The sequence below is a fragment of the Leptodactylus fuscus genome, chromosome 8 (genome assembly GCF_031893055.1).
Source record: "Leptodactylus fuscus isolate aLepFus1 chromosome 8, aLepFus1.hap2, whole genome shotgun sequence".
NCBI lineage: Eukaryota > Metazoa > Chordata > Amphibia > Anura > Leptodactylidae > Leptodactylus > Leptodactylus fuscus.
In genome coordinates, this window is record NC_134272.1 from 38435626 (window position 1) to 38460905 (window position 25280).

Here is a 25280-nt window from a genome sequence, read left to right on the forward strand (position 1 = left end):
CGGAAAGGCCGAATTTTCCAGTACAGGGGAAAGGGGGAAAGTTGCTCCTTAGGAAAGAGCATCTTGCAAACTCGAAGGTTAGGGGCAATGGTGGGATGAGATTGCAGGGGAGGAGAGCATGAAGAGTCCAGCCAGGGAAGCAAGCGCACTGGTGTACCATGGAAGGCATGTTCAAGGAAGACCCATCGTTTGAGGGAGGAATGACGATGTCAATCCAATACTCGCTGGAGCATGGAGGCCTCATAGTACCTACGAGTGTAAGGCAAAAGTTTGAAGAAGGCCGGGGGAACATGTATTGGCAAAGTTTGGTACAGTAGGCGTGGCATGATGTTCATTTTATAAATAGTGCAGTGCCCAAACCAGGTATATGTGCCTTTCGACCAACGTTTCAAGTCTGCCCAAATTACACGCAAGAGGGGGAGGTTATTTTTTAGTGTGCAAAGAACCAAGGTCTCTGGAGATCCAAACCCCCAAGTACTTGATGCACGAGCTCGACCATTGAAAAGGGAAGCAAGACTCTAAAGAGGATTGGACCTCCTTTGGGAGTGATACATCCAAGGCCTCCGATTTCTGGAAATTAATTTTAAAATTAGCCAGATCATGGAATAACTGGAGCTTGGACATCAAGGCCGGGAGAGAGATGGCCGGATCTTGCAGAAGAAAGAGGAGGTCGTTCGCATAGGTCGCAATCTTCAAGTGTCTGCCACCGACCCACAAGCTGTCTACAGTCGAGTTGGCCCTAATCCGTGGGAGCAGTGGCTCCAGTGTCAGGACAAAAATCAGAGGAGAGATGGGACATCCCTGGCGCATGCCGTTCCTGATCTGGAAGGGGGTAGATAATATCCCATTTACCCTTATGGAGGCCGAGGGATTAGAATAGAGCATAGACATCCACGAGTGCATGGAGGGACCCAGGCCAATATGATCCAAGATGACCGAACATAAAAGGCCATCCTATCCTGTCATGGAAGAAAAGGACCAGCCTCCAAAGGAAAAGCCAAAGACCAGCGCTCGCCCATATACAATAAAAGACTTTATTAAGTACGACGCGTTCCAGGCCAGGATGCCCTTTCTAAAGTGCAGATAAATCTTAAAACAACCACATACATTTACTTCATTAACACAAAACTCAAGGTACATACAAATATTCCAAATTAAAACATGAAGAAACTCTTTCATAGTTATTCAATTTCATTGAAAATTAATAATTATAGTCACTGAAGTAAAATGGAGGACACAAATAATTAAATAAATAGATAAAAGAATAAACATATAAACAAATGGAAAATATATATATATATATATATATATATATATATATATATATTGGAAAAGGTCCATTCAATCCCAAAGAAACTAGTAAAGTCATATGTCCAATCCACCCACTATACAGGTTAGCTTTAGAACACTCAATGGGATTTGTATGGCAGCACAACCAGGCAGGAAAGAGATTTATAAACCAAAAAAACTGGCCAATAGCATAAGAGCATAGCATTTTGCTGATATAAAGCCTTTTGCTGATATGAAACACCTAGCCGCAGTGGGCCAAAGACATGGAAACCCCCCTGCTGGCAGTGTATAAATAGGGCCCATATGCTAATTCAAAAGGCCGAAATCAACGTCAGACGCCAAAGAGCTGCCCGCACGCCGCTCCGGACCTCGTGGCCGCAGCGTCCTGATGGTGGGAGTGCGCATGCGTGGAACGAACTGTACACGCATGCGCACTAAGGGATCACGGCTTGCTGACGGCCACGGCCGTCACAGTTATAAATACAGCTAGGCGCCGCGAGTACGCGGAGCGTAAGGACGATGTGTCTGCAAGCCTCTAGTTAAAGGTGCAGGCACAGGGAATGATAAGGACCAACATATTGTGTGGCAACTAGAGTGGGTCAACCACTATATACAGATCTTATAATGAAAGAACCCCCATTTAATAAGGAGTGCACAATAGTTTAACTAAATAGATGAACAATTATATAAATACATTAATATAAATTAATAGTTAAATAAATAAATAAACACATCTGAAAAACATGATTCATTATAACAGTTAATTAAAGGGGCAACTAGATACAGGCCATTATTAAGTCCCCTCTCCCTGATGGAGAGGGGACATTGTACAGGTCCCTGTAAAAGTGAGCGAACTCTTCGGCTATAAGGTGGGGGTCAGACAGGTGCTTCCCCGCGATGTCGGTAACCGAGGGGACGTAGTTCCGGGACCTCTGCTCCCTGAGAGATCGCGCAAGCGTACGGCTACATTTGTTTCCGAATTTATAGAAATGTCTATAGCCCCTAGCTAGAAGAGATTTAGTACGGATGTCGAGCCAATCCCGAAGCTTTTTACGCACTAAAAGAAGAGCCGCCTGAGTTCCCAAGTCATGCGAGCGTTTATGCATCTGTTCCAACGATACCACATCTGCTATCAAAGAAGCAACCTCCCTAGAGCTTTCCTTCTTAACCCTGGTACCATCTAGTACAAACACCCCCCGCACCACACACTTATGCGCAGACCAGAGGGTCAGTGGTGAAACATCAGTGGTGTCATTCTCCCTGAAGTAATTTTCCAGGCGAAGACACTGCTTGGGCAGTTGGTATATCCTGGAGCAGCGACTCATTGAGGAGCCACTGCCAGGAGCGAGGCCTGGAAACTGGGGAGGCCAGTACAGCATGGACCATCACGTGGTCAGCCAAAGTAATGGCATCTATCATGGAACCTTTCAACAGCGGGACATCAGTATGCCGCAGAGAGAAGTAGTAGACTACTTCTAGAGTAAACATCACGGGAGTGAGAGTAGAAAGTGTAATCCCTAGCTTCAGGATTGAGCAAGCGCCATGCATCGATCAACTGATTAGAATGGAGTAAACATTGAATCTGACACAGGACACCCCCCGAGAGGTGAGAGACCCCTCTGGAGACATCCAACAATGGGTCTAGGGCCATGTTAAAGTCCCCCCCCCCCCCTTCCCGTGTGTCGTAGGGAAAGAGGTACTTTGAATTTTTAATTCCCTTACATTATTATTTTTATATATTTTTTTGTTACTGTATTTATTTTATCCCCTAGGACAGGGAAATTCAACTGGCCGGTTTGGACCGCAGCCCCCAGTTGTCTGGACACCTGCCTCCTGGCTCTTTCACTATGACAGCTGTCCCTAAACCCTGATCTCTTGCTGTAGCGGCAGAAGGGATCCATAATCATCACTGTGAGTGGGATCATTAAAGAGCATTGTACTGTGGAGACACTAATGGGACATTAGTACCCCATACAGTATAATGCCACTTTATTGTGCCTTCTCACTGTATACTTAGTACCCACTTAGTATAATTAATGTACCCCTATATATTTAACATTGACAGAAGTATAATACTCCTTATTGTCCCCTCATATAGTATAATGCTCCTTAGTGCCACAGTATAATGCCATGTTAATGTACCCCCCACACAGTATAATGTCACATTAGGAAATAGGATTTAACTTGAGATGCTTCTTATAGTCAGATGCATCTTTTTGTCCAAATAATACAGTAAATACTAGACATGTTCATCTCAGACCTTTACTTGAAGGAGATACCCAGTCAAGGGACCTTTACTAAAAGTAGTTGAGTATCCCTGCCCTAGGGGTCTTATACCCCGGGGGGTCTAATCATCAATACAGTGCATGACAATGTTAATGCATTGTTATGCATTACAAAATACTGGTATTTGTATTAAATGCAGCCTGTAATACAAATGAATGGTCAGCTCTTGAGCAGCTGCCATATTTAAATACCCAATACCTGCTGCAATAGTACGTTGGATGTAGAGAAGGGGTTAAAATGCAATGGGTTTGCATACCTGGACCACCAATACCTTGAATACTTTAATACTCAAAGATTCAGTGCTTATGTATAAAAAAAAAAGATAAGCAAAGGAGACAAAATGAGTAAAATAAAAGGGGGAAACAGAGAGACCTTGTACATTATAGTTCATCTGGTCCCATAGCGATTGAAGAATATGAGATGCCCAGCACTAAGCTCAGCTGGCTCCAAAGTTGTGACAAAATTTTCATGGAAACAGCAGTTTTTGTAATGATGGGCCCTGGTTAATATTTAGACACACTCCCTCTATTCATGAGTCCCATCATGTATTGATGTTTCTTTGTCATGGTAACCTCACCCCCCACCCGTTCATGAAGTGGGCGTTGAAATGCTTGTTCCTTGTCTGGAAAAGTTGTGTTGATCCAGACCTCTGGTCAGAAAGAGTTTAATGTGTCTGGTATGTACGATACCTCTAATTGCTGCTTCACTGGTAAGAGATGAAAGCCATAAACCTCTTCAGTCTTGTGCTACTTCAAAAGCGAATTCTTTGTACAGACCTTAGGTGACAAAAGAGTAGGGGATCCTGTGAGTACAGGAAGATAATAATCCCACTCCTTCAGTCTTAAATGCTACATGTGTTTACAAATATACAATATAATTCACTGTAAATACATACATGTAAGATTATTTTCTTAACAAACTGTACAATGGAAAGTCGTCTCTAGTATCCTGATGGGCTTCCTGGACACAGGATCAGACGGTTGAGCACAGAGGCATACAGCTTCCATATGGTATGATGTCAAACACTTGACGACAGATGTTACAGCTGAGACTGTAGGTCCTGCACAATCATACATTGATGAAACTGGCACCACAACAAGTGTCATAAGTTAGGTCAATACTTCTCTCTACAGCAAACGCAGGACTATCACCATGATGAAGTGTCTGAAAAAGTGGCAAGGGAAATGATTACACAAAACCTGGCAACTTGGTTAGGAATGTGATGAGATGACATCAGACGAAAGCGGTACTTGTATTGGTGATAGTATTAAGCTGAGCTAATGCATAGCCACAATATTGAAAGGCTACACAGGAAGACACGTTTGCAGCTCTTCTGGTGATGGTAGCTATTAGAGATGAGTGAACACTAAAATGTCCGAGGTTTGAAATCCGATTCGAACAGCCGCAAACTGTTCGGCTGTTCGAACGGATTTCGAACCCCCATTATAGTCTATGGAGGGAAATGCTCATTTCAGGGGTACACAAAATTCGATACAATTATACTTACTAAGTCCACGAGTGATGGTCGGGCTGCATTCCCGTTGAAGTCTTCTCCCAGTGCAGCGCCCCCCGCGGCGTCTTCCGGCTGGAATTCACTCTGCCTAGGCATCAGGGCCTAGGCAGAGCCGACTGCGCATGCGCGGTTGGCTCTGCCTGGCCCGATGCCTGAGCAGAGCCGACTGCGCATGTGCGGGCATGCCCGCGCATGCGCAGTCGCCTCTGCCTAGGCCGGATGCCTAGGCAGAGTGAATTCCACCCGGAAGAAGACGCGGGGACGCAGCGCGGAGAAGACTTCGAAAGGTAAGAGAAGAACCAGCATTGATTGGCAGAATGTATAGCATTCTGCCAATCAATGCTGGTTCTGCATCGAACCTTAAACTTCGAACAGCTAGTAGTGTTCGATCGAGTATGAGTATTTCGAATACCGTAGTATTCGATCGAACACCTACTCGATCGAACACTACTCACTCATCTCTAGTAGCTATATGAAGTCTCCTTGCCTATGTGGATTTTTACATTACTAAATGAGAAATCCATTGTGCCTATTCAAGATCTGCAATAAAAAAAAGCCATACAAGCACATATGTAGGAACTACATCTCTCTGTATGGACATGGAAAGACATCATGGCTAATTTGGCAACATAGAATTGGCAGTGGCAAGCAAGACCGTCCTACTCCTTCTCCATGTGATCTTCTTTGTAGCCTGGTCACATCCATACTTAGCACATGATTGCTCTTATCATCATGATCACTGACTGCTTTTCTTCCATCTCCTCCATTATGTATCCATAAGAATTTCAATCCAGGAAATTCACTCAGTCATTTAGTGGTTCATGTAGTGACTGCCATGACTGCATTTCTAATCTAACTAATCTAACTGATGGTGTGTACTCATCCTTAATATATATAACCTCAGTTCTTTCACTAAGAAAGCTGTCCCTTCCTTATACTTAGATAAAATAACACATTTTCCTTGTATGGAACGTGCTAAATTTGTACCAATTACTGTGTGGGCCTATACTGACTCTTGACCCCATTTGCTGTAAGATGATCACCAGGAAACTGTGGGTTGAAATTACTGTATCATCTATGCCAGAACACTGGAGTAGATGTGGGATATCATGCACAGCTCATATTTGAGTCTAATATTTAAGCACTACTTTGTTCTTTTTTTTTTTTTTTTTCTTTAAATGTAGATTGTGAGCCCGTCGTAGAGCTCACAATGTACGTTTTTTCCTTATCAGTATGTCTTTGGAATATGAGATGGAAATCCATGCAAACACGGGGAGAACACACAAACTCCTTGCAGATGTTTCTTTTTTTACCTTTGGTGGGATTTGAACACCAGGACTCCAGCGCTGCAAGGCTGCAGTGCTAACCACTGAGCCACTGTGTGGCCCCTCTTAGTTCTTTTTTTTGTTCTAGTGCCTTTCATGTCAGAAAAGTAATAGATTAAGACTGGTGTAGCAATGCCTCTTATATCTTCCGGAGACCAGCAAATGTCATAGGACAAGACACAACTAATCTATGCAGCGTCCTGCTGGCAAGCACTTAAAGGGGAAGGACTTTATAACAGACAGGCAGCACAAATAGGGGAATACCCAGCGCCACACCTCCCATGAGGCGACCTGAAGCGACTGCTTCAGGCAGCGCTATGCCAGGGCCCCAGGGAGGGCGGCATTTTTGCTTACCTAAGGCAGTCCAGGACAAGCTATCCTGGCTTAGCACCGAGCGGTGGATTGGGGAGGCCACTGGAGCAGCGCTACTCCAGTGGCCTCCCCTCACGCTCAGGCAGAGAGCAGGTCCTCTCCGTGCCTGCTCTCTGCCTGCTAACGCCGCTAACCCATGCCCCCTTCGCTCCACCACGCCCCTTCACTTTGCCACACCCCCTCCGCTGCGCCCCCTCCCTCCTAGGGGGGGGGCGGCTTTCTGTCGTCCACCTCGGGCGGCGAAAAAGGAAGGTTCACCCCTGAGAATACCCTCAATGGTTATACAGAAAACTTTCTCTTTCTTTCTTTCTTTCTTTCTTTCTTTCTTTCTTTCTTTCTTTCTTTCTTTCTTTATTTCTTTCTTTCTTTCTTTCTTTCTTTTCTTTCTCTCTCTCTCTCTCTCTTTCTTTCTCTCTCTCTTTCTCGCTCTCTTTCTTTATTTATTTCTCTCTCTCTCTTTGTTTCATGTGTCTGTTGTCCATAAATTTTATATCTGGGGATTATTACACATCTGCTATGTAGTTTTGTATGTATAGACTATGTGCACATTCTGCATGGGAAAGATTGTTGCTTACATGAATAAGGCTCAAGTACGCACTTGATGAAACAAGTCTTAAGTGGATGACAGATATGTTTCTTTTTCAGTTAAGCATAACAAGGTTGAATATACAAGGGATTCTTGGAATAACTTTATTCCTCTGCCATGGAAAAAGTAAATGCTGAGAATAATGGAGTTTTTTGTTACAATGACATAAGAGTGTATGATGAGATGGCTAGGTATTTGAGGAATATTATCTTTAAATGTTTGCTTTTGTAGTACTAAAGGACTATTGGCACCTTGATGTACGAAGTGTAGGGTAAAGCTTTATATTACTTTCAGCAACTACAATGTGTTCTGGTAAATGTCAGTCTTCTTATTGTGTAAGTACATGCTCATAAATGTACTAATATTTATATTTCAGAATAGTTTGGCCATACTTCTCACCTTCCTAGTCATGTAGTCTATTTTTTTTTTTTATTACAAGAAAGTCAATCATTTTTTTTTTTTTTTTTTATTATCATATTCCCAAATGCCGAATAGTGTTATCAGTCAGCTGTGGGGTTCCATGTTACAAATTCTTATGCTGCATGTTATACATTTTTTACTAGGTGCCTCTGTATGGATTAGCGTGCCTTGTTAGGATATTCCCTACAGTGACTACTACTGTATAGGGTCCAAAAGTAGAATGGGCTCCCATGAGTTAGGTGGTAATGCAGTGTGAAAAGAGCCTAATAGTGCTGTGTTACTGCTGCTAACATCAATAATTTGCTTGTTGCAATCATCCTTCAGCCACACTTATTACATGATTATAAATATTTATAAAAGTCTAATATTAGCAATTTTTTTGTGACAGTGATAAGTTACAATATGGATTTTGGAATAAAACTGCAGTTTTGAACATCAAGCACTTGGTGGCAACATTGTATCATAAATGGTGATCACAACTGTCTAGCCTTATTTGCAGCAGTGTAAAGTACACATCAACAAATATTGACATTTTAGCATAAAGCTGTAATGTATTCTAAATAAGAAGCTTAATCCCCACTAGTTCCCCAGGCTCAGACCTTAAAATACATATTTTATTAGTTTATTTTATGTGAACAGCTTCATTGGGGTGCTGGGTCTGATACCCCTGATGAAGTGCAATACGTCAGGAGGACTACTCCTGCTGTTCTTACATTGTAATTCACTTGTCTCTCTATTGAAAATTAAATCTCGGGATATGTATTCTACATAAAGGTACCACCTGAATGTGTTATTCCAGCACATTCAGTAATGTATGTCACCAATAACATACATTACCTATAGAAGGCCTTAGTACATGCAATACTAGGCAAACAGTTGTGTTTATTTATTGACCTGTTCATAGTATTTCTTGTTCTTTGTATTCAGTTTTTAAAAGGAACTTTAAAAAAAATCTGCATTTTAGTGTCTGTTAGTGAGGGGTAGGGTACTAGCGGGGCATAAACCCTATTAATACTTTTAGGTTATTTTAAGTATTAAGCCCTTTCAGACAACTTTTGTTTTCCCTGAGAGTATATCTTACAATTAAGTAAGAGGATAATGATCACTGTATTCACATCAGAAACACATCTAGACTTTATATAAGTGCCTAGACGTACGCACATTAATTCCTTGGACTTCTCTATTAGTATACAGCATATACAGTCCTATGAAAAAGTTTGGGCACCCCTATTAATCTTAATCATTTTTAGTTCTAAATATTTTGGTATTTGCAGCAGCCATTTCAGTTTGATATATCTAATAACTGATGGACACAGTAATATTTCAGGATTGAAATGAGGTTTATTGTACTAACAGAAAATGTGCAATATGCATTAAACCAAAATTTGACCGGTGCAAAAGTATGGGCACCTCAACAGAAAAGTGACATTAATATTTAGTAGATCCTCCTTTTGCAAAGATAACAGCCTCTAGTCGCTTCCTGTAGCTTTTAATCAGTTCCTGGATCCTGGATAAAGGTATTTTGGACAAACAATTAAAGTTCAGTTAAGTTAAATGGTCGCCGAGCATGGACAGCCCGCTTCAAATCATCCCACAGATGTTCAATGATATTCAGGTCTGGGGACTGGGATGGCCATTCCAGAACATTGTAATTGTTCCTCTGCATGAATGCAGAGTTGTTTTGGAGCAGTGTTTTGGATCATTGTCTTGCTGAAATATCCATCCCCGGCGTAACTTCAACTTCGTCACTGATTCTTGAACATTATTCTCAAGAATCTGCTGATACTGAGTGGAATCCATACGACCCTCAACTTTAACAAGATTCCCGGTGCCGGCATTGGCCATAAAGCCCCAAAGCATGATGGAACCTCCACCAAATTTTACAGTGGGTAGCAAGTGTTTTTCTTGGAATGCTGTTTCTTTTTGGACGCCATGCATAACGTCTTTTTTTATAACCAAACAACTCAATTTTTGTTTCCAAAATGAAGTTGGCTTCTCCAAATGTGCTTTTGCATACCTCAGGCAACTCTATTTGTGGCGTACGTGCAGGAACGGCTTCTTTCTCATCACTCTCCCATACAGCTTCTCCTTGTGCAAAGTGCGCTGTATTGCTGACTGATGCACAGTGACACCATCTGCAGCAAGATGATGCTGCAGCTCTTTGGAGGTGGTCTGTGGATTGTCCTTGACTGTTCTCACCATTCTTCTTCTCTGCCTTTCTGATATTTTTCTTGGCCTGCCACTTCTGGGCTTAACAAGAACTGTCCCTGTGGTCTTCCATTTCCTTACTATGTTCCTCACAGTGGAAACTGACAGGTTAAATCTCTGAGACAACGTTTTGTATTCTGCCCATGAACAACTATGTTGAACAATCTTTGTTTTCAGATCATTTGAGAGCGGGCTGTCCATGTTCGGCGACCATCAAACTTAACTGAACTTGAATTGTTTTGTAGAAAGAAATGGTCCAAAATCCCTTCATCCAAGATCCAGGAACTGATTAAAAGATACGGGAAGCAACTAGAGGCTGTTATCTTTGCAAAAGGAGGATGTACTAAATATTAATGTCACTTTTCTGTTGAGGTGCCCATATTTTTGCACTAGTCAAATTTTGGTTTAATGCATATTGCGCATTTTCTGTTAGTACAATAAACCTCATTTCAATCCTGAAATATTACTGTGTCCATCAGTTATTAGATATATCAAACTGAAATGGCTGTTGCAAACACCAAAATATTTAGAACTAAAAATGATTAAGATTAATAGGGGTGCCCAAACTTTTTCATAGGACTGTATTTAGAAATGCAAAACTAGGTAATGATGCCCAAGGTATTCTATATTGTTCTAACTTTAAAGGGGACCTTTCATGTCCTTGGGCAAATTTGGTTTTATATACCACTAGAAAGCTGAATTCAGCACACTGTCGGCATTCCCGTTATGTGCCCTGGGAGAAGAGATATTGGTGTAATTACGAATAGCTCTTCACCGTCAGAAGTGCGTTTCTGACAGTCTAGCTAGGAACACCCTTCCTAACAGTACTGTCCAGAGTATTGTACTGTTCCTTACTACCCAACCATGACACTCAGCGGTGAAGAACGCCCCCTCCTGACAGTACTCGTCCATAGACTAGTAGTTGGGTGGCGTTCCTCACTGCTCAGCATCATGACTGGAAGGTAAGGAACGCCCATTCTGACAGTACGGCGCTATGGGCTCTACTGTCAGGAGGGGCGTTCCCAGCTAGACTGTCAGGAACACCCTTCTGACGGTGAAGAGCTATTGGTAATTGCACCGATATCATTCCCCCGGGCACATAACTGTCGGCTTTCTAGCGGTATATAAAACCGCATGTGTCTGAGGACATAAAAGGTCCTCTTTAATAAAAACATTACATTTGTCGCTTTCCTACATTATATATTTGTTATTCGTTTTAGATAATGTAATTTTGTTTATATTGTTTTTATAGCAGATATCTATCAACATATTGAATTTTTCTAACAGACTTCTGATCTGCAAATAAATCTTTTACCACAGAGATGCCAAATGTGCTCGGGTTCATTCAGAAGAGAAATAATTTAGAAAAGAGTAATCTGAGAGATGGACTTTAATATCACATGTTTAAGCCAGACAGATTGTAATGTATGCTGCTAGAAAGGAAAAATATGCTTAAACACAGAAGAACAAAGATTGCAAGGATAAGACACATAACTCTCTTAAATTAAAAGGGCCCCAACATTTCTGCTCCTAAAATGAACACATTTCTTCTATAAAATATCCTGTAGTCTTAGCTGTCTCCTTAAGATTATCTCCATGAAAAACAACGTCCTCCCTCTCTCCAGACAACATATTTTCCTAATGTGTTCTGAATATTTTCCAGGGATGTGGAGATTGATTAGGAGCGGACAGAACTTGTGTTTTTTATGGAAATGTGCCACTGACTTAATGTGTAGAAGATATCGTTTCAAATGAAGAACTAATATATAACATGAAGGACAGTATTACATCCTATATCATTGTACCATGTGCTGAAAATGATCTAGATCTCATAAGCAGTCCGTGAATGAAGCTTTTCATGTTTTAGTTAAAGATCTGCATTAATTCCTTATTATATTTATTATTATCCTAATGCTATTGCACTTACATCAGTTCTTTTCTTACAGGAAGTGCTACACAACTGTCAGTTACATCGGATATCGTTTTGCGCTGATGATAAAACAGACAAAAGGATTTTTACATTCATATGCAAGGATTCGGAGTCCAATAAGCATTTGTGTTATGTGTTCGATAGTGAAAAATGTGTAAGTATGCCAGATGTTTTAGGGCGTTTTTTTTCTTTGTCTTACATGGAAAGGGTTTGGCTTGGCTAAAGGCTGCTATAAAGGCTTGGAATCAAATGAAATCTGCAGATGTTTATCTTCATTAATGGTTCCAAGTCGTCATGAGAAAACAGATCAAGATGTTTTATTTGTATTTCTTCCCATGCCCCTTTTCATGCAACTTTAAATGAAGAGTTTTTTCCCCTTTGTTTTACAGGGTAATGTTTTGCACAACAGTTAAGCAAAAAAAATTTTTGTACATGCAATAATGCAGTTGAAAAAGTAACTTCAACCCTTGTAACTTTGCACACAAGTAGGTCACCTGGATGCATCCTGCAACTTACAACATGATTGTCCCCTTGCAAATATTTGACAGCACTTTTCACACTATGTCAGCCTTCCTTTGACAGCAAAACGTTAAATTATACTAAATGTACCCTTTTTCATTCAGCAATTGTCCCGTTTATCCACCCACGGTGTCTAAACCCATCACCTCTCCTGTACTATCAAGTTGCCTGACCTCTGCACCCACTCAGCTTGAGGATACCATAGCTGAATATGATCTGGGCTCCTCATAGCTTTTACATGTAAATTTTACAGCTAAAACGAACTGCTATCTGCCTTTGTTTTGGAGTGAACTGTGCTACAAGATCTTGGAAATACTGGTGCTAGCTAAAAAGAGGCGTGGAGTCCATGAGATTCCCTGTTTTTCAGTCTTTACCCCTCCAAAAGTATCTGGATTCATAGAACTCCTGGAGTAGTCTCAGATTGGTCTTTGTGGTGCTGAGACAGTCAACAATAAAGTCACGGTTTGTAAACAGGAAAGCAGGCAGGAGGTAAAGAGTTAATCTATAAGTATGGAAATGGAAAGTTCAGAGACCAGAACCTGAAGTTCTGAGACAGGGCTGAGGTCAGAATGCAAGTATCACCACAAGTAGCTGACTAAACAGGAGGGCTAGGCTAGGAGTCAGGACACATCAGTCTTGATGATATCATAGATTTCCACCAGAGGAACGCATCATTTTGCATACCAGCAGAGCTGAGCATATCGATAACAAACCTCTCCTACAAAAGCAGGGTATGGTCAAAGAATAGAGAATGTATATAACAGCATACTACTGTTAAGGACCATTCACAAAGGAATCTATTGAGGCTTGAGAGAGTATACAAGGTGTCAGGGTCTGGGGTTGCTAGGTGGGATGGCATAGACACAAACATCCAGTTTCTTTAGTCCAAAACAAAAGTAGAGTTTATTTTCACTCAAAAGGTAGTTGTTAGGATTGGGTCCCGCAGGTTGCTATCATAGCGCACAGCGCCACCTGCGGGTCAGTCTAACCATTCAGTTTTCACCTGCTGAGCATGCTCAGACGAATTGGAGCTGCTCACAAGCTAAGTGCCATTTCTCACCTATTGAGCATGAGCAGTTAGGTCATCACCTCTGCCCCTATTGGGCGGGGACTTCCCTTTAAATAGTGTGAGCTGACGCCCGCCGGGTACTCACACTTTGTCTAAACTTTCCTCAAAGTCCATGGAGTGAATGACAGTAGTTAGGGTAATGCTCCAGTATTCAGGCAGGTTGTCAGACTAGGCCTCTGTGTGGAGTTTCGCTGCTTCAATCTGGGTGTTGTTAGTTAGGATCTGTAAGCCCTGAACTGTCAGCTCTACACCAGGGCTAGGAGCGATAGACGCCATTCCAGCTTGTAGATCTGCAGCAGGCTTGGTCTCTGAGATAGCCTATGTGTACTGTCTGACTTCATGTATGGCTCCTAGCTGTGTGCGGGAACATGGGTGTTTGATGGCTCCAAGCTGTGTGCAGGAGCATGCAAACCCCCCTGGTAACTCCAAGCTGTGTGCAGGAGAATGTTCTAAACTTCCGTGGTGGCCCCTAGCTGTCGCAGGGGTAAATGTGTGTTTGCTGGACTGGGGTGAGTGTTAACCCTTGGCAGCCGTGTGTGTTTCACTTGTACTGGTGCACCCAACCTGGCTAAACTGGCAGGATTTTAGTTGCACCTATGTTCACATGGAGTGTCGCACAGTACACACTGTTCACATTGAGTTCATGCTGCAGTGTTCTGCAGTAGTTCACATTTAGTTCAGGCTGCCGTGTTCTGCAGTAGTTCAAATTGAGTTAGGCTGCAGTGTCTTGCAGTAGTTCATTGTCTTTCAGGCTGCAGTGTTCTGCAGTAGTTCGCATTGAGTTAGACTACAGTGTTCTGCAGTAGTTCACATTGATTTTCACGCTGCAGAGTCTTCGCAGTAGTTCACATTGAGTTCAGACATACAGCCGCCCACCATTGGGCCTGTGGACCTCGCTATAGGGTTCTACAGCTAAGAGGTTCTGTAGTTTAAAAAAAAAATATTTATATATATACACACAGAAGCATAACAGTAGTGCAGCAACAAAAGGAAACCATACAAAAATAAATACCTGCCCGGCTAGGCTCTAACTAAACATAGAATAGGTTACCTCACCTAGAATCACAGAAATCAAAAGCCAATTGAGTCATTCAGGACACAGCTCCAAAAAAAATATGACCTCTCTCTTTGGGTCTCCAGCCAAACTCTGCCCCAAAGTCTGCTGCTGGAGCAACTTCTTAAGCTCCCTGTTAGGATGGGGTCGCGCAGGTTTTCCTTCCGGCGCACAGCGCCACCTACAGGTCAATCCAGTTCTCACCCTCGGCATCGGACAGTGAGGTTTGTGGAGCCTAAGTCCAGCATTTGGCCTACTGAGCATGCTCAGACTTTTTGGAGAGGTTCTGAGGATAAGTCTCATTCTCACCCTACTGAGCATGCACAGACTTCTTGGAGACGTTCTGAGGCTAAGTCCCATTCCACCCATACTGGGCATGCCCAGTGAGGTTATGGCCACTGCCCTGCCCTGTGGGCAGGGACTTGCCGGGTGCTCACACTTTGACTATTATGTTGAGACAGAGAGGTTCAGGGATAGGTTCCTGCCAATGCCAGGTTGCCAGTGCAGGTATTCCAGGGCAGGATTCCTGGGTACTGCTGGTAGGGAACTGTAGAGCCTGTTGGTTCTGTCCAGTACTATTGTAGCTACAAAGCTATTGTGGAGCCCTTTGTGTTTCTGACCAGGGGTGACATTTAACCCCTGGCAGCCTTGGTTGCAGCCAGTTCAAATTGAAGCTGCACAAACACAATTACCCAGTGAGGTCAACTGGTGTAATCCTCCTTTGCAGCCGGTTCACAGTAGAGCTGCACAAACGCCTTCACTCAGTGAAGTTAGCTGGTGAACGTGCGTTGGCACCTGTTTACACTTGAGCCGCACGAACATACTGCTGCTTCGCTCAGACAGACGGCCGCCCCTCTGGGGCTTGTGGACCTCGACTGCAGCCACTACCGCAGTCAAGAGGTTTTGTCAAAATATACATACAGAACCGTAACACTCCCTCGATGAGCAGACTCTCTGCAGCTGAGTCGCTGCTGGAACATCCCCAAAGTGTGGACTGGAGGGGGGTGGAGTGATAGGTCCCACTACCAACCTACTTGACATTCCTAAAAATCCAGCCCAATACTGAGCATTTACCAAACTGCTCAGCAGACAAAAATTGTCTGCTGAGAACAAACATTCCTTCTGGAGTTTTCTCATCTCACCCACCTTAGTAGTCTGGGTGAGATGTACACCCCCTCCATTAACTGACCAGCCATCGGCTTACAAATAGTATGGAAAGTTGATGATAGAAGACAACTTTTACATACTCCTCTGCTGTTATTGGTGTTCATCAGCCCTACTAATGTCACTACAACTGCAGGACTTGTGTGATGTCATTACTTGAGAGGGGTACAAGGGTATGGAGAGTTAATTAAATAAGTCTTCTCCATACCCCTCTTCTTTTACTGGTGTCCTTCAGCTCTAGTAAGGTCACTACAACAGCAGTACTATCAATACTATGGCAGGTCCTGAGGGATATGAATCACAGAGGAGAGGCCGCATTGGGGAGGTGAAAACTTCATATGCAACAGTTCTAAACTTGAAATAGCTGCAGACACACTCAATTGTATACTTAGACACTGTGCATAATATGTCTCTTGTATTTCTCTGGTTGGTCTTCCTCTGGGCTACACTTGCTTCTCTCACAGAGCTGTTCTCGACCTAATATTGTGAATAGGATTCCATAGTAGGAGCAGGAGATACCTTGATCTTAGAGGAAAGGTTGTGATGATCAAACAATGCAAGAAAGAAACAGATGGATAAACAGAGATGGCAGTTTGGAATAAGTGCAGGGCAGTGCTTTCTGCCTCACTGCAGCTCCATTTTTGGCAAAAGACTGGCAATGAAAGCTAACATGACATAACAGGAACTTTGGGTAAGCAGAGGGAGCTTAGTTTCTATTCACTATAAATACTATTTATTATTCAGCAGAGCATATTACAACATTACCTGTTATGCCATACAGCTTTTCCAGGACCCTGAAAAAGCACATCAGATAACATATGGTGAAATTGTGTAGCAAGGATAGAGATTTATTTTGATAAATATAGCCTTCAGTGTTTTAGTCATTTCTTTCAAAAATCAAAAAGGACCATATTACCGGTATATAAGATAACTGGGTGTATAAGACGACCCCCAACTTTTCCAGTTAAAATATAGAGTTTGGGATATACTCGCTGTATAAGACTACCCCTCTTCTGTGGGGTACCTCTTCTTAATGCACACTTACCCCTTGACATACTCTTTAATGATTTTTTATTTGCTTTCCAGTCCCGAACCATCTTTTCTGTAAAGGAGGGATCACACTATCGACGCTGTCCACCCTGTGGTTTCCGTTCTAAACCATGGATAAACTGGACAGGCGACGGCTTGCCAGCGGTCTGCTATACAACTCATTCATTTTAATGGGTTTTAAAACAAACTGCTGGTGTCCATACGCAGCCTCTCTGCCTTTAAACCGGTTTTTTTTTTTTTTTCACGGACAATCTAGATTTAGTTATACCATTTTGGGGAATGTCTATTGCTTAGATCACCTTTCATATAAATCAGAAGCGAAACAGTGGAAAAAAACAGCAGTTTGGCACTTTTGATTTTGACGTTCACTGCACAGGAAAAATATTTTATAAGTAGACCGGGCATTTTCGGACACAAGGATACCTAATATGTATGTGAACCACAGTAATTTTCTATTTTTATATGCATTCTAGGGAAAGGAGGTGATTTAGAATTTTTTTTTAAATATATTTTTTTAAACTTTTTTTTTAAACTATTTTATTAGCCCCTGCCTAGGGTTCTTGAACCTGCAATTATTTGATTGCAAGTCCCATAGATTGCAATACAAGTGTATTGCAGTCTATGGGAGACTCTATACAGTACTATTGTGGCTGACCATAGACCAGCCGCAATAGTAATATTCTTATGATAGGCCTGTGAGCCTTCATTAGGCTCCTGACTGTCACTGGAACAGCCAGGAGCCGCACGGGAGCTGGCCTGCAACTTTACAGGTATGAGGCCGGTGGGGACCGGCCCCAGGGGGTTTTACACTTTGGAAGGGGGAAGGGAAGGTGTTTGCATTATTAATGTCCACAATCATCGAAAACCTGGTTGCTATGGTGACCACTCTGCAGCAGAGTGGCCGCCATTATCTTTATATACCCGGCATCCACTGTAATAGCATGGCAGATGCTGGGGACAGTTAGCGCCACTGGGGCTGTTGCATTGCCCCACTCCCACCACTGTAGAAAGCCAGCGGCGGTAGGAGCGTGGTGATGTTGTGATCCCGCTCCTCCGCCCCTCTCCCCCATATACCCTGTATATAACATGATCCTCGACTTTGGAGAAAATTTGCAGAGGTTAAAAAGTCGTCTTATACACCGGAATATATGGCACTAAAACATGTTTTAAGATTTTTCTACTTATCATTAATTGTGTTTGGAGGTTTGAACCCAGGATAATACCTAATGGTGCTACATGTGAAGCAGCCACTTCCTACATTACTCTCTGTATCTCTCTGTCAGTCATAGTAGGTATAGAATGGTGAAGATAGTAAAAGAAATCCTCCCATAGAGAATAATGGATGCGGTGGCTCAAGCATTCCATACACCATCATTTGGTGGGTCAAATCCCCAATCACAATAATGAAAAAATAAATAGAATAAAACTTTAAACAGCGACCTTCTCATTCGTATTCACTGCACTGTGATGTCACCTTAATACATAAACACTCATTGTTTGACTGAGTGAGGGGCCTGAAAATCCATGTTACTGTGTAATGTATATACTACTGTTAGCACTTTTATTGCTACTGCTGATGGAATGGGCACCACAGCTACTATAGCTACTTTATACTATCTGTTACTCAGAGGATTTCCTTCAACAAAATGGACACATTTATAGTGAAAAAGTGTACAACCTAAACCCAGCCCTCTCCTAAACTTCTTATCTTATGTGCCCTAGCGTAGAAGGCGAAGGGGGGGAGGATAAACATGGCGGCTGCCTTAGAGAAGAGCACCACTACTTTTCTAATGTATTTTTCATTCTCTGTAATTATAAGACAAAAGAAGAACAAGAAAAATAAGGAGCTGATGTAAGGAGTCATAGGGAATTATTCTGTCTTCTTTTTTTTGTTTGAGTTTTGGGGTTAGTTATCCTCTAATACCTGAGTCAATCTGAAAAAAACGTAGATGTCTTCTAGGCTGGAATTCTAAGACAAGTGTTCTTTGTAGATAACCTGGCTCAGTTCCCAGAGCAATCTATGAACCAAGTTGATGATGTTAATGAACTTTCCTCTTAGCCATAGCAACAGCAGTTGTATATCTCAGTCCTGACGGTTTTGATATTTTGAGGGACATCTTACCAGTGTGAACAAGAGGCTGAGCTGCAATAGGTAAAGGAGTATTTTAACTTCATCCATTGTCCTTAAGGCATTTTTTTTTCCAGATGGATTTCAGGGAGTTAGCGATTAATATTTATGAGAACTGAGAATGAAAGGCTCACAGGCTTGATATATATAGTCTCTGTCAGGGTGCAATATAAGTGCAGTTTATATATCTACAATATACTGCTATATAGTAATGCAGTATATGGTATGAGTAATCAACCCCACAGAGGGACTAAAAATAAATGTAAAAGAAATAAAAACAAAATGGAACCAGATGATAAAAAAATCCAATCATCCCCTTTCCATAGATCACATAAAAATAAGCAAAGAAATCATAATAGACTTTTCAGTTGTTTTTTTTTTTAATTCTTTAATATGGCATGCACAGTGATACATAAATAATATGTTAATTTTGACCACTTTACATGCGTCTTTGCCCTTTCAGTTTGCAAACAAGGCACCTATGTTGTATGGTTGAGAGATTTCAGTACAACAACCTTTCATGCCAACAACCTTTCATGGTGATGGGGATATAGGAGGCACAGATATCCTTTCACCATGCACCATAGCATATTCCTATTTTTCTTACTCCCATGACTCTATCATTTTGGAACTACTACTCAAATGGCTGAGCCTGTGACACCAACCATTACCTAATGGAATATTCCATCAGGGAACTGACAATATTTATTACTCATTGGTCCCCACTAAACCCGGCCTCCTCTCTGACCTCCAGGGAACATTGCAAATGATGTCACCTCCTGACATTGTTCGGGTGTGGCATGCAGTGGCAGGCTAAAGGCAAAGCCAGGCAGGCCTGGACAAAAGCCGGGGTCAGTGAGTAGTAAATATCTGCTGTTAGCTGTTGGAATAATGACATGGGTAAACAGTAGAGATGAGCTCATCAGTTTGTACCAAACCAAGTTCGACCTGAATATTCCAAATGGTTGTAGTTGGTTTTTACAAAACGGTACAAATGGAGGTGTATGCCCAGGGAAGGTAAAAAAAAATCAAACTCACCTTCGTTCGCTGTTTTGTGCCTCGTTGTGGCACCCGGCATTCTCCTGGTGATGTCCAGCACTCTTGTGTGATGTCATCGGCCCAGGCTCAACACTGAGGCAAGTAATTGAGCCTCAACGATGACCTGGGCACTTCAAGTAGATTGGTGGCCATTCACAGGCCTCTATCGTGACTCCTCAAGCCAAAGAGCACTGGGCGTCATCAGTATGCCAGAAGCCGTGAGGAGGGCAAATAGGTAACAGAAGGTAAGTATGAAGGTTGTTGTTTTTTTACACTCCCCCTCCTTCCCCCCTTTCCCTTCCTATTATACTCTGGGGTCTGAAGAGACTGCAGAAAATTGTAATGTCACTTTTCACTTTGACATGTGACCTGTGCTGCCTCTTCAGTACTAAGCACAGCACTGTACATACTGACTTCAGTAGGATTGAGCTACAGTCAGTCCAAATGACCAATGAGCATGATGTCACATGAAGTAAAGAGGAAGCAATGCCTATCCGTGGGGGTCCCATCTGTCAGAAGGGGTGATGATTTATGGGGTCTCAAGTGTCAGAATCCTGTGGATCTTTAATGGATGACCTATCCTATTGCATAGTCCCGGAAAAACCCTTTACACTAAGGCTTCATGTAGTGAGCCAAAAAATAATGTGGAAAAGACTGTGGTGGAAATACATCACATATGGTATACTACATTCGTATGTCCTTCAAAAAAAAAAAAAAAAAACAGACAGCAAGGGATTTTTTTATTATTTTTTATGGCTAGAATGAATGATGGAATGGCTCCATCTATGCAAAAAGCTACAATAATCTTGAAATAGGATAAGGATGAACTTGGCTGCAAGATTGTCTTTAGTGATACCTAGGTTAATCCACAAAGATCAGACTGGATTTATGCCTGGAAAATCAACCAAAATCAAGAGATTTTTTTTGCTGCACACTTATCACTCTGATTATGGTGCAATATTATCATTAGAGATTATGCTATGAAAGCGTTTTATAGTATATGGGAGTTTTTATTTTAGGTTGTATTTTATTTATTTCTGGTGGAAATTCTGTAAATATATTGGGTTTTGATGGGGTTTTTTTTTGGGGGGGGGATATGGCAATAGGTAGAGCTATCTCTTTCCCCAATTTCCAATAAGATAATCCTTTAATAGTCCTACCTTGGGGAAATTCTGTATGATACAGCATCATGGATAGTATATTAGTATAGAGCACAAGAGAAACATGTACAAACTCATAGCAGATAGAGAGATACTAGGAGTCATGGCAACTAAAAAAGAAAGAAAAAAAAACTTCAGGATCATTTTAGTTCTCTGTGCAAAGTGATGTTGATAATACAGCCCAACTGCAGTTAAAGGACACGAGGAGGGGGGCACAGCATGTTAGTCATAACAGGCAAAATCAGCTTTTACATTAACCCCAGTTGCAAGAGGAATACAGCCTCCGGCCCATTACTATAGGACTAATAGAACTAATCTGGGTCCTGTAAGACCCATCAGCTCTAACAAGATGCTGATCCCGGCAACATGGCGGCACCCCTAGCGCTATATGCAGCACTATATACAGCACTCATTGAGTGTTGGACACACATCGATCGGGAAGAAGGGAAGGTAATAAAGCATTGAACATTTTTAGGGATCCAATGGAGTGTGAAGTAATAAATTTATTTCCCCAAGTGCAAATCATAGAGCTCAAATAAAAGTCTGGAAACTTTTCCCTCTATCCCTTGCCACAATCTCTTTTAAATATGGTTGTATTCCCCTTTATCAATTAGTAAATTGCTCAATCTGAATTTGTAAAAAAGTCTTTAATGTATTAAAGTACTAACTAAATTAACTAAATTTCTGATAACTTTTGATTTTCTGGCAGTATTTGTGTTATTAATAAATTCTGTAATATACTTTAACAAATTTTGTTTCCCTTCTATGAAATCCTGTATCTCTTTATTCTCTACCTTGCTTCAGAATTGAGATCTGTTCCTGCCTCTCACTCAGTAACTTTGTATGGAGTACGGGTAGGGGAGGGTCACTTAAAACAGTTATATCTTGGACATTATAAAATGTACAAACTTTTGGTGTTATGTGAAAGAGGAGATTTTTTTCATATGGCATTAAAGGGGCTCTATCAGCAAAATTATGCTGATAGAGCCCCACATATGTGTGAATAACCTTTAAAAAGGCTATTCAGACATCGCTAAAGTTATATTAAATTACTCCCCCGTTTTAAAATAAAAGCCTAAAAAAGAATATGTTAATCTTATCTATCACAGTGGGTGGACATTCAGGGTCCGACGTCATCTTCAGCCACGCCTCCTCTTCCACCGATGTCTGCGGGTCTGTCTTCCTCCGGCGCTCGCGAACTGCCGTTGACAAAAAATGGCAAATGGCAAAAAATGGCATGGTAGCATGCTGCTACTACTACTACTACTACTTCTACTCCTCCATACAGATCAGCTCCAGATCTTTCAGGTTTTGGGGTAGTCACTGGGCTACATTGGGTTTCAGCTCCCTCCAAAAATTTTCAATTGGTTTCAGGTGTGTAGACTGGCTAGGCTACTCCAGGACTTTGAAATGCTTCTTATGGGGTCACTCCTTAGTTACCCTGGCTGTGTGTTTCGGGTCATTGTTATGCTGGGAGACCCATCCTCGACCCATCTTCAATGCTCTTACTAAGGGTAGGAGGTTATTTCCAAAATTTTGCAATACACGGCCCCACCTATCCTCCCATCAATACGGTGCAGTCGTCCTGTTCCCTTTGCAGAAAAGCACTCCCAATGTTTAATGTTTCCATCCCCATGCTTCACGGCTGGGACTGTGTTCTTGATGTTGCACTCATCCTTCATCTTCCTCCAAACACGGCAAGTGGTGTTGATACCAAAAAGTTCTATAATGGTTTCATCTGACCACATGACCATCTCCACCTCCTGGATTATCCATATGGTCATTGGTGTATTTCAAATGGGCCTGGACATGTTCTGGCATGAGCAAAGGGACCTTGCTTGCCCTGCAGGATTTTAATCCGTGAAGGAGTAGTATTTTCCTAATGGTAATCTTTGAGTCTGTGGGCCCAGCTCTCTTCAAGTCATTGACCAGGTCCTCTGTGTAGTTCTTAGCTGAATTTCTGAGGATCATCCTTAACCCACAAGGCATTTTGTGTTTCTTCCGAGGCACAGTTGTTGCCTTCTCACCTTGCCTATTGTACTGTAGGCAATCCCAGCCTTGTGCAGGTTTAGAATTTTGTCCCTGGTGTACTTAGGCAGCTCTTTGGTTTTGGCCATGATGGAGAGGTTGGAGTGTGATTGATTGTGTTTGTGGGGAAGTGTCTTTTATACAGGTAATGAGATCAACAAGTGCAATTAATACAAGTAATGAGTGCAGGATAAACTAACAGATTTGTGAGAGCCAGAATTCTTGCTGGTTAGTAGGTGATAAAATACCAATTTCATGCGTAGATGCAAATTAATTATTTAAAAATCATACAATGTGATTTTCTGGATTTTTTTTGCAGACCTCTGCATTCTTTGTAGATAAGAAAACTTGCAAAATCACCAGTGTATGAATACTTATGTTCCCCACTGTATATGTAAGTGCATAATATATGTGATATACATATCCCAATTCCTACTGTGTTTTCAACCAGTGATGTTTTTGGAAATAAAACAGATAGCATTGCAAATATCCTCTTTCATATGATAACAAAAGTAAGTTAGTAAGTTTTATAACCCCCGAGATATAACTGTTCAAAATTATGCTCCCCCGCCCTCATTATCTCTATATTTTACAAATCGTGTACTCCAAGCTCGTACTCCACTGACAGGAACATTCAGTGAGAGACAGAAACAGGTCTCAATACAGAAGCAAGGTGAAAAGTGAAAAAATGCGGTATTTCATAGAAAGGATCCAAAATTTGGTAATAAAGTATATTACAAAACTTATTAATGACCCAAATACTGCCAGAAAATCAAAAGTTGTCTGAAAGTTTAGTTACGTTTTAAGTAGGTTTTCAAGATCTAATCTGAAAGGGTGGGCAGCTAAGAATTATATTAGAATATATGGTTTATCTAGAAAAAAAAAAGGGAACGTATCAGTGTTAATGTATACTTCTTTAGCTTGCCGTCTTCCATATTTGTTGCAAATTGATTGTAAGGATTTTTGTCCTATTTAGTAAACGTGACCCTTGTCGGGGTGGTCTCAATGGGACCACTTAAGTATATTGGGTGAAAGTCAAATTTAGAGATAAAGACTCGAGTCAGTGATGCATTCAACACAGAGACAAATTGAACCTGGGCAGCAGCATAACGTTATTGTATACATGGCAGCTTTTTATACACATCAAAGTGGGTGTATTATTTGACTAAGCATGCGTACTAACGCTAGGTTCACACCTGCGTTCTTCTTTCCATTCTGTGCTTTCCGTCTTCTACATGCCAGAAGACGGAAAGCACAGACCGGGTCCGGCCGTGAGCGGCGGTGAGCATTTTATGCTCTCTGCCGCGAAACCGGATTTTTTTATCCGGACACAGAGTACTGCATGTCCGACTCTGTGTCCGGATTATAAAACCCGGTTTCGCGGCGGAGAGCATAAAACGCTCACTGCCGCTCACGGCCGGACATCTCTCTCACCCATTCAAATGAATGGGTGAGAGAGACTCCTGCAGGTTTCCGTCTCCTGCCTCTGTTTTAGGCAGGAAACGGAAACCTGCATAACGGAGTTCACAACGCTGATGTGAACGAACCCTAAACAGTATTTTTCTACCACATGACTGCCGTAATCATGAGACAGCCAAGGTCCTGGCAATTATTAGTCTCTGGTAGAACACCATTAGTCATGTCAGTAGTGTTCGATATGTAAGCACATTATATTGATCAAATAATTAAGCGTTTAATCAAGTTACCATGAACTGAAATGACATTGTAAGTAAATATAGTTTGTTATAGAATGTATTTCCCTCTCAGTATAATGTATTAAGGACATTATTAAGGTTAATTAATTAAGCCTCCATCAAACTCAGTGTGCATGATTGCTTCATAAAAACTTATTTTATTATGCAATTGGATATTATTAAACTATCGAGTCTGCTAAATGGGGGAATGTAAGTTCCAGAGTTTAAAGATGTACAATAACGTTTTGATAGCATAGGGAGGACTAATAGAATTTCTCAATTATTTGTTAATGGAAATATAATGCCTTCCTAATAATGCCTTTTATCATTATATTCAATTGCTATCTGCTTGCTTCAAGATTAAAAAGAATAGTCAATAGCTTGATGTATTGGGAATTTATGGGCTGCACTGATTTCTCAAGTTCTAAACTTACTGGAGTTATATC

General features: G+C 41.6%; 1 protein-coding gene across 3 annotated transcripts in view; it reads left to right on the forward strand.

Annotated features, from left to right (window-relative positions):
• GULP1 (GULP PTB domain containing engulfment adaptor 1) overlaps nt 1-25280 on the forward strand; it is a 421329-nt gene that overhangs the window by 304090 nt on the left and 91959 nt on the right. For all 3 annotated transcript variants that reach the window (XM_075284853.1, XM_075284855.1, XM_075284854.1), the window contains one exon: nt 11947-12084. In XM_075284853.1, the coding sequence (XP_075140954.1) occupies nt 11947-12084 (138 nt within the window). The remainder of the gene's footprint in view (nt 1-11946; nt 12085-25280) is intronic.